Raw genomic sequence first — 16,201 nt, 5'->3', positions numbered from 1 at the left:
ATATCTTTGGATTAGCAACTCTTCCATGCTCTGGGTTATGCATGTGGCCATGAGTTTTAATAAATGGAAGAGCCATGGCATGAAGATAATCTGTAGATGAAAAACATCACTCTAAACCGGGAATAGAGACAGAAAGGGACTAGTACCATTTTTGTACCTTTTCTTGGGAGAAGAAATACTAGGAGGTGGGAGGAGTTTCCTTCCTTGCCCCCAGCCCATGGCCTGACATCACTGGCTCGGCAGCACTGATGGTCTCGGGGGCCTTGAGTCTGGCCCAGCCTGTGACTGCATCACTCTGCCTTGAGATGTCATTAGTGCTTGTCTGGGCCTCCAGCCAAACCCAGTTGGCAAGAGTCATGTCCAGTCTCTCAAGGACAGTTTTGGGTCCATTTCCTGTGCAATTACAGGGTGAACATTGAAGTAGGTGGTGCCATTACAGCAGTAAATTAGTCCGAAGGACAGACAGCATCTGTAGCTCCGGGACTCCAGCTGAGGTTGGCGTGAGGGGCACAGCTCCCACCTCAGTAGCAGCCTCCTCACGAGAGGCTGGGCTCTGGTGGGCCCTGGGTTTGGAAGTGTTATTTCATCTGGGAAAAGTCATTTCACCCTTGAACTTTTGGATTTTGTACTCATGGTTGTTTGCCAAGTCCTTGTATTTGGTTCACATTGGTAAAAACACAGAGTGTGAGGGGTAGGGAGAAGTAGCTTATGCATTACACTTTGACTCTTACCCATCCCTGCTCTCTAACGGGGCACACACCCTGGAGGGAGCAGTTGTTTGCCATGGGGGTAGTGGAAGCCCTTAATAATTTTTCCAGCTTTGTTGAGACATATTTGTCATATAATCTTGTGTAAGTTTAAGGAATACAGTGTGACAATGTGATGCATGTATATATATTGAGAAATGATTGTCACAATAAGGTTAGTTAACACAGCCATCACCTCACATAATTGCCATTTTGTTTGTTGTTGAGAACTTTATAAAGAAGACTTTATTTATTTATTTATTTTTAGAGAAGGGAAGAAGAGGAGAAAGAGAGGGAGAGAAACATCAATGTGTGGTTGCCTCTTGCACACTCCCAACTGGGGACCTGGTCCACAGCCCAGGAATCAAACTGGCAACCCTTCTGTTTGCAGGCTGGTGCTCAATCCACTGAGATACACCAGCCAGGGCTGTTGTTGAGAACTTCTAAGGCTGTGCTGTAGTGAGAACATTTAAGATCTTTCTTAGCAACTTTCAAGTATATGCTATAGTATCATTAAGTACAGTTGCCATGCTGCCCCCTTCATGAATGCAACAGAGAAGAATATGGGAAAGTATTGTAGAATAGGGCAAATGGGTCTAATTTAGGTAGGGCTTTAGGGACAGTGTCTCTAAAGAGGTCTTACAGCCTAGAGACCTGAAAGAGAAGGAGCCGGTCAAGCTGAGAGCCACATCCATGGTTGGGCCCGTCAGGTGCAATGGCCTGAGTGGGAGACTGGCATGTCCCAGAAATTTAGTGAGGTGATGGATGTGTTAACTAACCTGAGTGGAGGCTGGTGTGGCTGAGCACAGAGGAAGGATGAGCAGGAGTGGCGTGCATGAGATTGGCAGGCGAGGGTGGATTCCAACATGCCCCTCCTCTATTACCACGGCACAGGAAGATACAGGCGGCAGGGGCTTTTCACTACCTGTGCCCGCTCACCTCACTTCATTGTCTAGGACCAGCCTCATGGCCCACTCTAACAGAATAGGTGGGAGGTATAGTTTGTGGTACGTCCAAGAACGAGGGCTATGAAACAGGATTTGAAAAACATATAGATTACCTCCACTATTAGCAGTTAAAAGTTATAAACTAAATGGGTCTATCCGTAGAGCAATGAGGATAGATCTTTAAAATGTCTTGAATTAAAAGGGTAGGCTAGGAAAGAAAGAGATTTAAAGGGAAATATATCAGAACACATGCAGATGCAAAGTTATGCAGCATATTCTCCCAGGATCAATTCATATCTAAGAACAATAATTAAACCCATTTAAGTGTCTACCAGTTGTGCAAATACAGTATGTGTGTTGGGGGGTGGTTACAGTGGTAGTGGGAATCAGGATAAAGGGAACAGTATGGTGTGTTACCAGTATGGTAACTGTTGAGACAGGGGCCTTAAAAGTGATGACAATGATAGTGAGTCATAAAATGAGGTTCATCCTCCAGCTAACTGCCTCTGGTGTGAGAACAGAATATGGAGCAGAGGGCAGGTGAGAAGGTAAGTAGGAAATGCAGTTAGGCAACCTTTGCAACAAGAGCAGAGGTAAATGTGTGAATGTCGGTGGGGCAGTGGGAATGTGGGTGACAGGTGTCAGAGTTGTTCCACATGGTAGGACAAAGAGGTGGCTAAACGTAGATGGAGAAGGTGAGCAGGTGACCAGTGTGACTCCCAAATTCTGGGTGAGTGGGTGGGATGGAATAAATATTGGAATTAAAGGTATCAAATAGTGAGTAGATTGAGGATTTAAAAACTATATGTGATATATTGAGTAAGATGAAGCTTCAAAGGAAAACGAGAAAAAGGGGACCAAGAGGGTCCAAGAGAAACAGGGATGAGTGTCACGACAGAAGCCTTTGGAGGTCAAGTCCAGCAAGGTCAGGGTGGAGAAGGGTCACCTGGGTTGGCACGGTGAAAGCTATTGGTGACTTTGGTGAGCCCTGTTAGTGGAGTGGTGGGGGATAAAGCCAGACTGCATAAGATTAAAGGCATGTCTGGAAGATAAAGGAGAAAAAGCCACAAAACAGATGGCTATTTGCTGAAGTTAACTGGGAAAAGGACAGAGAAAGGGCTAGGGTGGAGGATGCAGAATGCAAGACTGTGAGATGGGAGAAAATTGAGTGTTTATATGCTGAGAGGTAACAGGTAGGGATGACACCAGGTGTCAAAAACCTGACACCAGGGTTAAAAAGGAGGAAAGGGGACAACAGACGAACTAAGGATCTGAGTTAGCTTTTAGTTAAAGATGAACTGATTTTGTTATTATCGATCATACTTTAGCTGTAGCATATAGAAAGAAGTTGGACATTGGTGCTGGGAAGGAAGACATTGTGTGGTGTGTAATAGATGTGCATGTATGAGAAGATATCTTGAGCTGGGAAAGGGCCCCAGTATGCTCTACAAAGTGGTAACCATAAGGCAAAAGATCGATAGATATCCGTGTGTGCAGGAGCCACATGGAAGGCATCTTAAAAACACAACTTCCCAGGGAGTCTAATGCAGTAGGCAAATTGCATAAATTTACAGTGACATAACTTATACCTAAAAAGGTAACACTCCAAATGCATCGTATCCTAGTTATTTTACTACATTTTACTATCATGTGTGTTCTTCAGGTATTTTCATCTATATGGTGTCCATAGTTAGGTGACACTGCAGTGCTGTCTACTGTGCATCTCTTCCTGACTCCTGCTGCTGTGTTGAAGTCAGCCATAGTGATTTACACCAGGGAAATTGGCAAAGGCCACGAATCAACCCCTTCCCCCTCTGTTTTGGAGAACTGGTTGTTACACATTTACTAGCAGGCCACTGAAAACAACTGTCTCTAAAGAAATCAGTAGTGGTATCAGCAGTGAGGGAAATCAAAGCAGGAGCTATCTGAAGGACAGCAAAAATCTTGTATATCCATTGCCTAAGTAGTGTGTGGGGGTGGAGTACAGCGAAGGTAGGTGTATGGCAACTTCACCCTATGTTTTTGCACCCATGCAACTCTCCAGCTTCTTTAGAAATCTTGCCTGGATGGCTGCAACCAAAAGCAGAAATGACTGGAAGCGACTTTGGGGGAAGCTTTCCCAATTTTATGTTGAACTGGCCATCGAATGTATCTCTTGCCAAGAGATGAGATTAGACAATGGTGCCATCTAGCGTCGAAAACAGATCGGCTCGAAAGAGGAATGCTTAGAGGTTTCTGTTGATTTGGCCCTGGAAACATACTAACTTCTATAGTCTTTCTTTCATTCTTTTCTTCTGTTTTCTTTCCTCACTTCTGTTTCCCTTTCTGAGTCCCCTTCTCTTTCTACTTACTGCCCAACAAGAATACCCATTAGTTTTTTTGGAAAGACTTCAATTCTTTGTTGCTCCTAGGCAAATATAGATGATGCCAAGTTGAAGGCAGAGATATGCAACTCAGTGCTTGCCTATATTATGGATAATTTGGAGTGAGTTTGTTTAGGAGAGTTGTAGAAATATTCTCTTGTGCATCACATACAATGTTCTGTGCCTTCTCAACATGCCCCATTTCCTTCCCATTTCCTGGGACGGGGGCAGATGCAGCTTTGTTACAAATAACCCTGATTCATTCTCAGGTCTTATTTCTGATTTATAGATATTGTAGGAAAATGGTAGAATAAAAGGGTTCTTCATAACCTCCAGTAATTGGGATATTTCATTATTTTAGGAGGACCTGTGTTGTCACTTAATTGAAGTGAAAGTAATTGTATATGGTTGAATTCTCATAGCTGAGGGGTCCTCTAGAAATTAGAGCTGCTCATTTCTTCTGCGGTTGCTAATTCCCTACTGGAATGGTTTACTTTGCATCTAGTGCATTGGAGAAGTAATATGGTGACCTCTCAGTAAAGTTACTTTCCTTTTTGTCCCTTTAGTGATTACTGGTCCGAGCAAAATTAAGTAACATTTAACTAATTAGTTGGCCCAAAGCTGCTCCTGTTAAGTCCAGGGAAATTTCAGATGTTAGTTATCCAACAAAGGCAGTAATAAATAAATACCACTGTCTCTGTGTGTAGCAGCAGCAGCCTGGCCTAACAATCATTCTGGTCTTTGCAAGTGGAAGTGAATGTAATGTTACAACTATGGGTATGAGATCTAGGCTTGGGATCACACTTCTTCCAGGATTCTTCTTCAGTGTTTTCAAACTAATAAAAGTAGTTTGGAAATCTCACCTTGACACCGCCAGGCTATACAAATGCAGGGTTTCATTTTAGGTGAGGGTCATGGATTTTATAGTCATGTCAGATTGAAGCAAAACTTCCACCATTAGCATTACAGTGCTCACCTTTATATAGGATGGCAGCAGCTTTGCCTTAGAAAATGAGCCCAAGTGACTCTTGAAGCTAAACTTTTTGTTAGAAGAACTGAGGATCCTGTTAGGTAGAAACCAATTTTGCCTATCTATGTGGTCAAACTATTGAGCATAAGAAGGCCTAGGTATTCGTGTTCTTAGATGCTTGATAAACATTCCAATTTAACAAAAGGTGGTAAACTTAAAAGCCAGTGGTATTACAGGTAGACCCTGGAAAGCTTTTAAAGTCCAGATTGTCCTACTGGAGGCAGACCTAAATCCTATGTGGCATGATTGCCACCTGACCATTATGTAAAGGATCCCCTCCTTGGGGTGACATTTTAATTCTTCCCATCATTGCATCCTGGCTCCTTCCTGCCCATCCCTGGAGATAATGCTCCAGGTTTCTTTTCTCTCATCAGTCCGTTGTGAAGATGGCAACCAAATTGCAAAACTTTAACATTCCTGTGACTTTAAATACATCTCAAACTTTGAACTATGTATTTCAAATTTTTTACTTCGTTAGAAAGATGCAGACATCAGATTTTTGTCATCAACAAACTCGACTGTCTGTAGTTCTTCCTTTACTATCCCTTTTCCTCTCAGGATCTTACTGAAACTTTAAGTAAACCCTCACCTGGGCATCTTCTATTTATGTAAAATAAAAGCTTGGTTATACATCATATTATTGACCCTCAAATTTCCACTAACTAGTTGTCAGGTCTGTGTAATAAAAATTGGTACTTTTGGCAACTTTGAAGCATACTGTTACCAAGTGACTTCTGAGCTTGACTTAGTTGCAGTGCTTTTTAACTGTGTTCTTAAATCTTTGGACATTGATAATGCAGATGGTACATTAGACCTTTAAGTGCTCAAGAAAGGAAATTAACAATCAAGTGACTACTGTATGTCCAATGACCAAGTACCTTATTTAATTTGTTCCAAGAGGAGCCCTGAGCACTCATTTTGGGGGAACTTCGTTCCATCCTCAGTCACATCCCTGTTAACCTGGTGGTCCGATGTGCTCAGACCTACTGCAGCAGTGCCTGAGTGTCCCTCAGGAAAAACTGCTCTGGGAACCTCACAGATGGGAAACGTGAGACGCAAACGTGGACCCAGGTCTCCTAGGCTCAGCGGAGTGCTCTCCTCACTACAGCAGGCTGGTTTTAAAGGAATACGATTCTCTTTCATGAAGGATTCCAAGTCTAAAATAATGCTCTAAGGCAGTTTCAATTAAAAACTGTTTTTGACTGCTTCTGAATATAGCACAGTGCCACTCCTAGAGTCAAAAACGACTAGAACACCAGACTTAAAAACCAAGCCATTTAATTGTCTTTGAAGGTAAATAATACATGGAGATGGATCCCAAGCCCTGAGAATGCCAGAGCTACAAGTCCCAAAGTCCCGTGGTGGGGTATTTCCAACGGAGCTCAGGCCAGAACTCGAGGTGTTTGAGGCAGAGCACTTTTGGAATTCATGCGTTCCATTTAGTAATTCTGCAAACTGCCAGAAACAGACCCCAAGAGTCTTTGAGATGGGGAAAATTCAACTCCTGGTTTTACAGATAAAAGGTAGAAGAGTATCAAAAATGTTGTTTACTTCTCTTCACTTTCGTCACACAATCTGAAGTCTGAGGGGGTCATAGCCCCAACTCATGGCGGCCTAAGCTGCAGTTTAGGTATGAGATCAGTCCTATCCATTCACTTCCATGTAATGCCACAGCAAGAGACCTGAGGCAGAGAGTTCTCATCAGCACAGCTTTTTAACAAGCACTTAAAATGGAAAGAACCCTCCGGCAGCACACAAGTTAGTTTATATAATTTTAATTTACAAATTAAAAAGCTACATGCTTTATTTTTTCTCCTTTTTCTCTTCTTTCTTTACATCACTCTTTTCCTTATCTTTCTCCTTGTCATCTTTTCTATCCTTTTTGCTCTCTTCTTTTTCCTGCCCTTCCTTCTTCTCTGCATCCCGGTTGGCAATCTTGTTGTTGATGAGGTTGTGCAGGGCGACCACAGAACGGATCAGGGAAGCCAAATATACCACAACCATCTGGTCGTTGGTCTTTAGGTAAAAGGCCTTGACAAACTCCTGCAGGCTGACGTCTGGGAGCAGGTTAAAGACATCTTGCAGTTGGTAGATGATCTGGTGGTTGATGGGCAGCTTGCCTGTGGCCACTTTCTCCAGGTAGCTCCTGATATCCAGAAGCTTGGAGTTCAGTCCCTTCAAACCATGCACCTGGTTTGTGATTCGCTGGGAAAGAGTGCCCACAGTAGTGTCTTTGATGTCTCTGAAATGACCCATGAGAAAGGGTAGGAAAAAACATCAGTGTACTGTCTATTACCTCACAGGGTCTCACGTTCTAAGGAAACACCCAGCTCTGAGGGGTAAGTTTTCAAAAGAAAAGTGTTGTCTCTCTATTTTGCAAAGACCTAAGTATAAACTGCCTTTTTATGTTTTCATTGGAGGCATATATTTTTATTTTTCACACCAGAGGGCATTTTTAAAACAGAACTAAAATGAAATTATTTTCACTTAAAAAAATAATAATAAAAGACAACCCCGCCCCCCAAACCCCCTCTCCTTCAACTTCCTTAACAAAGGGTAGCATTTTCTTCACCAGCATCTACACGATGTTGCATGAAATCTAAATTAGTCAGTCGTAACTTTTTTGAGCTTAAAGGAATCTTATTGAGAAAAACCATGATCTTTTTTTAATAAATCAGGGTTATATAAGTGGAGTATTTTGAAATAAAACCCATCCCAAGTAGACTGTCTACAGGAAACCAGCTAGCAACACACAGTGAAAAGGATATTCCCCTGCAAGAACACATGCCTATACTTACTTCACATGCCTGATCCTGTCACAAGGTGTACTGTTCATAAAGTCACAAATCATAATGCAAGACACTTTAGAGATGATCCAGGCCTAGAACCCAGGCTGCTGTACTCCTGATATGCCTTTCTCCCTTACACTGAGCAGCCTCCTGGGCTGCTTATGATTCTGTTAAATTGTTAATTCTCACCGTAACAAGTGTTCGACTCCAACTTCTTCAGCTTCCTCTGCTCCAATTTCACTGGTCACATGCTCAAATGTTTTTGAGGTTGGGGTTCCATCCTGGGAGAGAAGGCTTAACTATAGTTATTTACTTACAAACAAACTGGCACATGTCCTTTCCACACCCTGATTCTCCTGCTTTAAGACAAGGCACTTCATGGGTGCATCACTGACTTTTCCATGGCAAGGGAGGGTAAGGTTTGCTTCAAAAGTTTAGTCTTCTAAGCTAACAGCACAGTGGCCCTGCTCAGTGACAGTCTGCTGGGGCATCATTAGCTTGTTTCTGAGGAAATTCTTGATAATCCTGATTTCCACACTGGGGAATTAGGGTTTGGTTGATTTTTAAAGTATATATAGTTCTTTTCTAGAAAAGGCAATATACAGAGTTATCTATATTTGAGGCAAGGTCATGTCAGAAAAATAACTTTTCACCATCTATTGTCCCTTGGATCAAATAAAACCAAAGCACCAAAATGGTGCAGTGAGAACTGGATTTCTGGTGGCCTGAATTTATCAGAGGATTTGCCCAGGGATGTGGCTCACTGCACCACTAGTGACTTCTAGATGGGACTGGAGAGAATTTTCTCAGATCAAGGGCCAGTCTGCCCGGACTCAGAGTGTGGTTCTGCCATGTATGTGATAAGGGAGCTGCAGGACCTTGGGTAAATCACTTAACTTCTATCAAGTGGTATAAACTTTAGCTGTTACTATTTTATCCAGGACAGCGAATCCTGCCAACACAATTTTCCCCTTGACTTTATATGCTAGAATGGTCAGAGCCTTTAACAATCTTGAGAACGTCATGGCCTTTTCAGGTACTATTTTTTCCCTGGTTTCATCTTATAAATGACTCTTATGTCTCCTCTGTACACGATTTAAAATTTTGCTTCATTGGTATGGGTATACTCATGCACACGAGTGTAAGCTGTCTCACATTCCTTTTGAAAGAAGCAGGGTAAAGATTAATGTTAGAACAGCCCTGACTGGTGTGGCTCAGTGGGCTGGGCATCTTCTTGCACACCAAAAAGTTGTTGGTTTGATCCTTGGTCAGGGCACATGCATGGGTCATGGGCCAGGCTCCTGGTTGGGGGCCTGCGAGTGGCAGCTGAGATATTTCTCTCCCTTTTCTTTTTCCTCCCTTTCCCTCTATCTAAAACTAAAGAAATAAAAATCTTTTTTAAAGGATTAACTTAAAAACAACTAAATCAAGATGGAAATGAAAGCCATATGGCAACCAGACAATAGACTGGGATCTAAGCTCCCTGGTAGAAAGGCAAAAAGGAAAACAGGAGGACATAGCTCAGTGCAAGGAATATTTGCAGAAAGCCAACCTAATATATCTTTTTCCAGATTTAAAAATTGAATATAAAAATAAATGCTACATATCTGAATCTAAGGGTAACTTTAATGTATCCCTTAGGCTTGAGTTTGGAAATTCAAGATTAAAGCTATCTGCACACTCTAAGTGCAAATATTTTATGCTCTTAACAAAACACACTTTTTAAAAAAGATTGTTTATCTTCAGAGGGGAAGGGAAGGAGAAAGGGAGAGAAACAGCAATGTATGGTTGCCTCTCATGTGTCCCCTGCTGGGAACTGGCCTGCAACCCAGGCACGTGCCCTGACTGGGAATTGAACCGCGATCCTTTGTTTCGCAGGCCTGTGCTCAATCCACTGAGCTACACCAGCCAGGGCACAAAACACATTTTTCACCTCAAATTTTAGCCTAGAATTGAAGTTCAATTTTCATGGAAATATAGAAAAGACATATGCTAGGAGCTCTTTATGTCTACAGCTAAAGCACAAGCTAATGAACCCAAGAGCAGGTACTAGATGCAGTGGCTGAGTATTCAGGTGTCAACTCACACAGACGGGTTTTGCCATCTAGCGCCAGGCAGCTCTGACCTCTATTTGAAAACCTATGGTCTAACTGAAATACAGAACAGGCTGACAGGGACCAGAGGGGAGAGGGGAGAGAATTTCAGGGGAAAAGGGGAAGGACTCACAGGAACAAGTATAAAGGACACATGGACAAAACTAAGGTGTGTGGGGGGGGGGATGGGAGGNAATACAGAACAGGCTGACAGGGACCAGAGGGGAGAGGGGAGAGAATTTCAGGGGAAAAGGGGAAGGACTCACAGGAACAAGTATAAAGGACACATGGACAAAAACTAAGGTGTGGGGGGGGGGGATGGAAGGGAGGTGGGGAGCACTGGGGGGGGTGGGGGGGTGGGCTAGGCTGGGAGTAAAAGCCAGAAAACTGTACTTGAACAATAATTAAATAAATTAAAAAACAAACAAACAAACCCCTATGGTCTAGTCTATAGGGATTGAAAATCTTCAAGGAGAAAGGAATATTGGCCCAGAGGATGCCCAAGGGTGGAAAGGGCACTAGATTATGGCTAAGCTCACCAGTCTGCATTTCTGTACTTACTTTGCTGTGAATATCTCTGGGAAATCATTGGACTACTTTGGGCCTCAATTTCATTTGTAAAAGGGTACTTTAGATTTCTTCTTTTCTTCTCTGTTTCTTTTTGAAAGATTTTATTTATTTATTTTAGAGAGGGGCAGGGAGGGAGAAAGAGAGGGAGAGAAATATCAATGTGTGGTTGACTCTCGGGTGCTCCCTGATGGGAAACTGGCCTGCAAGCCAGGCATGTGTCCTGACTGGGAATTCAAACAGCAACCCTTTGGTCGCAAGCCAGCACTCAATCCACTGAGCCTCACCAACCAGGGCTAGATTTCTAAGGTCTTTTCATTTCTAAAATGTGGCTATTCAAACACTGGAAAGGAAAAATGATTTAATATCAATTTGTTAACAGAAATCAACAACCTTGTTATAAAAGATTTGTTGACTTGAAAATGCAACAAAAACAAATAAATCCCCAACAACTGCCTAATAAGCAGCAAATCTATTCAAGGTGCATAGCAAGATGACTTACATCATGAACTTCTTCCACTGAAATATATGCTTCTGTGGGCAGTCCCAGGTCCTTTGGCTTCACGTCAATGATGACTAATACCTTGCAGAAAAACACATCTTAGCAAACCACCTTACACTGGGTACAGAGGAATAACTGCAGCCATTCTTCTGATCATGAGAACTGAAGGAATTTTACTCAATCAGACATGAGCCAGAATTTCCAGCAAAATGTGTTTACACTTAAATTATCTCATCATTTGTTCTATTCTTCACCTCATTAATTAACAAGCTCAGAGGTAGTATACTGTAATGATTAAGCCCAAGGGAATCAGAGCTAAGACAGCCAATATTTTAATCCCAGCCGCACCACTTATGAGACCTTGCTAACCACTTTAAACTTCAGCTTTCTCACTGTAAAATGGTAACAGGCCCCACACACTTACTGAGGGGATTAAGAAAGATAACTTATACACCTGGCACTTAGCAGCTGTTTACTGTTACTTATTAAACGTATTGGCTTATTGTACACTACACAAAACAGTACAAATTAATACAAGCTTATAGAGAAGAAGCAGTGAAATTATTTGTTACTGAAACCCTTCTTAGGATGCTCTTTCTTATGTAAACTGGCAAAGAATATCATTCAAGAATTTCAAAGGCAGAGTACACTCACTGAGTTAGGGCAGTATCTTTTCATGAGTTCATTGATGGCGATGTCATTCTTGTGTAGTTTAGGGCCTGTGTGGTACCATCCAACTATTCTTTCTCTGGCTGGGAAGGGAAAACATTAAGTAGGTTTGAATCATTACATGAAAATCTATGCAATTCCCTCAAAAAGGGTAAGAACTCCAGCTGCTATGTTCTCTACCTTTGCAGAATTCAAGACATCTATTTTAAAACTTGACTTATGAAATCTAAAACTCAACAAAATAAATAGTAAGGGAAATCCAGAGACATCCACATCTCAGACAAGTTTAGGAGATCATTCAAACATGACAGCAACTAGAAAATAATTCTAAGGCAATATATAAATAAATGGAGGTTCATGTCGCATAGACTGCAACTGTGTTACAGGAATAAACATTTCCAAAGCAATGTGATTACTGTAATGAAATAAAATGAAAATGGTACACATGATGGAGAGATGTATTTATCCTGGTGGTATTAAAACTCTAAGAGCAGGTGGATTTTATTTCATAGTTTTTTAGTTTTCTGTTGCAGAGGGCTAGCGCTCTCCCACAGCTGGTGTAGCTCATTCTTCTATTACCACTAGTCTTACTTAAGTGGTAATCATCTTACTTAAGCTGAGAAAAGGATCCTTGACATTAAACCAAAAAAAGGGAATACTTAAAAAAAGAAAGTGTTACACACACACACACACACACACACACACACAATCATTGCCACAATACCTCTTTAAATAAAAAATCAAGACATACCGTTGACCTTCTTAAACATTCCATACATGTTTTCCAAGTAATCATGGTCTAAAAACCAGACAGAATCATCTTTGTCATCTTCATCAAAAGGGACTAAATAGGAGAGAGAGAGAAACAAGAAAGATTTAGTTTAGGGTGCCAGGTAGAACTCTAGAGCGCTCTGAGGGAGACCCCGAGGCCAGATCTGATCCACATAGGTGGCTTTTCCAGAATAGTATTAAAATTACTTTTGAGTTGCTCTCATTAAAAACCGGGAGATTTGCCCTGGCTGGTGTAGCTCAGTGGATTGAGCTCGGGCCTGCAAACCACACGATCGCGGTTCGATTCCCAGTCAGGGCACATGCCTGGGTTGCAGGCTGGTTACCAGCAGGGGACTCACGAGAGACAACCATACATTGATATTTCTCTCCCTCTCTCTTTCCCTTCCCCTCTAAAGATAAGTAAATAAATAAATCTTAAAAACAAAAACAAAAAACTGGGAGATTTCACGTAAAAATCCAGACTTCCAGTTTCTTTAAAAAATCAGAAGATCTCCCCCAAAGTGGCTAGAGCCAGATAGAAGCTAACCCCTTTAAAAAGAACGTTCTTCAATTTGCTAAAAGTCCCTTTACTTCTAATGGTTTCCATTTGGTAAATTACATTACCATCTGGTTCTTTTAGACACTGGACTTAGTTACCTCTAGCCAGGGGGTCACGCCAACAATTATTTTTTTGTTTTTGTTGCTTTAATCATGAAATATATTGATATGTTCTAGTAAATATTCAAGAAACAGAATAAAAGGGTCACAGTCTCCATCTCCTGCTTGCTAACTCATAACCATAGTTAATAGTGCAGGGGTACAAACTACACCAATCACCTATTTTTATACATTAAGTTTTACGAGACTATTGCCACCCATTTGTCTACATACTCTCTCTACAGTGTGTTTGTGCTGTAACAGCAGAGATGGGCAGCTGCAATGGAGACTATATTATCCACTTCAGAGTGTAGCTTCTAGCCTCCCTTTTAATACCACAGCAATTCCTAATTAGAATTCTGGGTTGTAGTGAAAAAATGGAAAACAAAAAGTTTCTTTCTTTAAGACTTGCCCTGACTGGGAATCGAACTGGTGGCCCTTTGATCCATAGGCCTGGGGTCAATCCACTGAGCTACACCAGCAGAGTCTTTTTTATTTTAAAGTTAACCAACATTTAAACGATGCTTGGAGAATGTAAAATTCATCTTTTACCTGCAAAACTGTTGGATACATCAAGTACTTTCTTTTGCCATGACCCCAAAAGCACACCAACAACACGCTTCTGGTTTCCAACCTTGCCTATTCTGAAAGAAAAAGCAGAAGGTCAATTCAGAAGATATGCCAACAATTAGATACTCAACAGGAAACATTAATGGTACAGACGCAACTGAGTTTACCTGGGAACTAATCCCACTGAACAAATGCAACAGTTATGTTAATCCTTGATATTAAATTCTAATAAATATAATGAATAATTAGTGGACTTTGTACACTGGCAGTTTTTACTCACTGTTAACTGTCAAGTAATACAAGCTTGGAAAAAATGTCAAACTTTATAGAAATTTAAAATGGAGAAAACATAAACTCTCCTTAACCTAAGTTTTAAAATGTTATTTGGTTAGTGTTTGAAAAACACATTTAAGTTATGTTCCCACATTTAACTTTTTTTTCACTGCAGCTTACCTTTCTCCCTCAAACTTTCCCCACCTTCCCTACCCGAGTCTTTTCAGGGATAAAGATGCCAAAGTAGAACAGTTTTATGGTTCAGCTTGATGACAACTGTTCTCTGGCACATCTATTCCATGTTGACAAGCCCCACTTAGATGTTATAATTCTTCGAACCAGTTAGGGGCTCAGAAAGTGATTCTGACCCAGGGGCATACGTATGTCATTTGTGGTCTTTCTGAACGGTTTAATTGGAACAAAGTCAGAAGTGAGCTGGTGACTACTAATCACACCAAGAGCAGGGCTGGATGTGTAACATTTTACTTCAGAATTTCTATCTCCATATCAAAGCACAGTGATTTTGTCCTGAAGAGCTAATTACAAGTGTAGCAAGTGAGACACAGACACAGTGCAACTCTATGTCCCCAAGGGAAAGATAAGTCACTGTGAAATTAACTATGATTCCTCAGCAATGGCGGCTTCACATTGGTTTATCTGACTCACATGGTTTGGCAAATTTATAAATGTTTACTAAGTTTGGGGTCTGTAATCAAACAAAGTTAAGGATTCTGTATTCCTGGTGGTTCTGAGTTTTTTGAAGTCTTAGGCATCCAGTTTCCACACTTCAACGTTAACTTCCACACTTACTGGCTTTTCTTTTGGTCTACAAAAAATCCATTTTACAAAAACCTACAGTTCGTTGAGGATACTGAACAGAACTTAAATGGTGACTGTCCCTTTAGCATCCTTAGTATCCTATGGGAGAAAAATAGTAATTACTGTACAGTGGGAAAGAAAACATATCCTGTTAGGCCAAGGGTCCTACAAAGCTATGGAACTGAGGACCCTAAACATCATTAAGTTTGTTTTTGGCTCTGAATTAGGAATTGTACAAAACAAGATGCGAGAGAATGAGTCGGCTTAAAAACTGACTCTACAGCAGATGCTCCCAACTGGGTCTTTACATTTGCCAATTCAAGTAATTATCTTGTAAAACTTATAACACGTGTAACAGGTCCAGCGGGATGAACAACTTCAAAACAAGGGAAGGCGGGAGAAACATCTGTGGATGTTTTATCTTATTCATTAATGCCGAAGTCTCCAACTGATCTCACTCATTTTGACACCCTCATCTACGTTTTGTGCTATCGTAAAACCAGACTCCTGCTTAGAAACTTTCACAAGTTGTAACTACAGTTCTTTCAGGGGGCTAAGACCAGAATTTTCGTGACAGCCTTCAAAGGCACATAAGCTACAGTCTGAAGGGCTTTCAGACGAGACACCGAATCTTTTAGGTAAAAAGGGGCGGTTGAGGTGACAGATGAGCACGAGGCTTGGGGGATCAGGAGCAATAGAAAGTCCCCCCCAATATTCTGGCAGCGTACGGGCCGGGGTAAAAACAAACAAACAAAAAACCCGAGTGCTTGCTGGGACTAGGGGACGATGATGGGTGACCTGGGCTTTCAGCACCGAGATCCGTCTGGGTCCCGCGGCGAAGCAGAGCCGCCCTCCGCCCGTCAGAGCTCCCGCGGCCGCTGCGCCTTTCCCAGAGCGCCCGTGACTCAGCAGTGAAGGCGCCACCGGCCCCACTAAGCCGCCTCGCGCCGCCCGCTCACCGGTTGAAATGATCCACCACACTGAGCAGCACCAGGGGGTGGACTACCACCTTCTGCACCGCCAGCTCCGGCATCGCGACACACCCCGCCCGCCAGGCTCTTCTCCCCGAGACCCGCAAACACACACAGCCGCTGGTTTAAGGACTCTCGCGGATCCTCCAGGCCCAGCTCCTCCTCTTCCGGTCCTGCCGCTGTCGCGCGGCCCTTTTCTTCCGCTCCCAGAGTGCCGCGCGCGTCGTTTCCCGGCTGTCGTTCCCGGGAGGGCGGTCCCGCGGCCTGTCTGAGGAGGGGAAGTGCCGGAAAAAGGCGGGTCCTGCTTTGGGTGACTGGCTACGAGTGTCCCTAGTCTAGAAAGCTAAGGGGACGCTGAAGACTGATAAAGGTTGACTTCCTTGTACTTGGCCCGCACAGTTCCCTGCAGTGGCTTTTCGCCGCAGTGCCCTCTC

At 42.4% G+C, this 16,201-nt stretch overlaps 1 protein-coding gene across 1 annotated transcript; it reads right to left on the bottom strand.

Moving 5' to 3' along the window:
- Positions 1 to 6,347: 6,347 nt before the first annotated feature.
- Positions 6,348 to 15,938, bottom strand: PSMD7 (proteasome 26S subunit, non-ATPase 7). The gene is made up of 7 exons (XM_037041369.1): positions 15,756 to 15,938; positions 13,687 to 13,778; positions 12,458 to 12,550; positions 11,692 to 11,789; positions 11,038 to 11,118; positions 8,065 to 8,156; positions 6,348 to 7,328 (listed from the first exon to the last, which is right to left on the bottom strand). The coding sequence occupies exons 1-7, from the start codon at positions 15,827 to 15,829 to the stop codon at positions 6,890 to 6,892; spliced, it is 969 nt and encodes a 322-aa protein (XP_036897264.1). The 5' UTR covers positions 15,830 to 15,938; the 3' UTR covers positions 6,348 to 6,889.
- Between the last annotated feature and the right edge of the window lie 263 nt (positions 15,939 to 16,201).

Source organism: Sturnira hondurensis, unplaced genomic scaffold (genome assembly GCF_014824575.4).
Source record: "Sturnira hondurensis isolate 20B ecotype Veracruz unplaced genomic scaffold, ASM1482457v3 Scaffold0003090, whole genome shotgun sequence".
Lineage (NCBI taxonomy): Eukaryota > Metazoa > Chordata > Mammalia > Chiroptera > Phyllostomidae > Sturnira > Sturnira hondurensis.
Note: the sequence above shows the minus strand (reverse complement) of the source record. Positions and strands in the feature narration are given on the sequence as shown.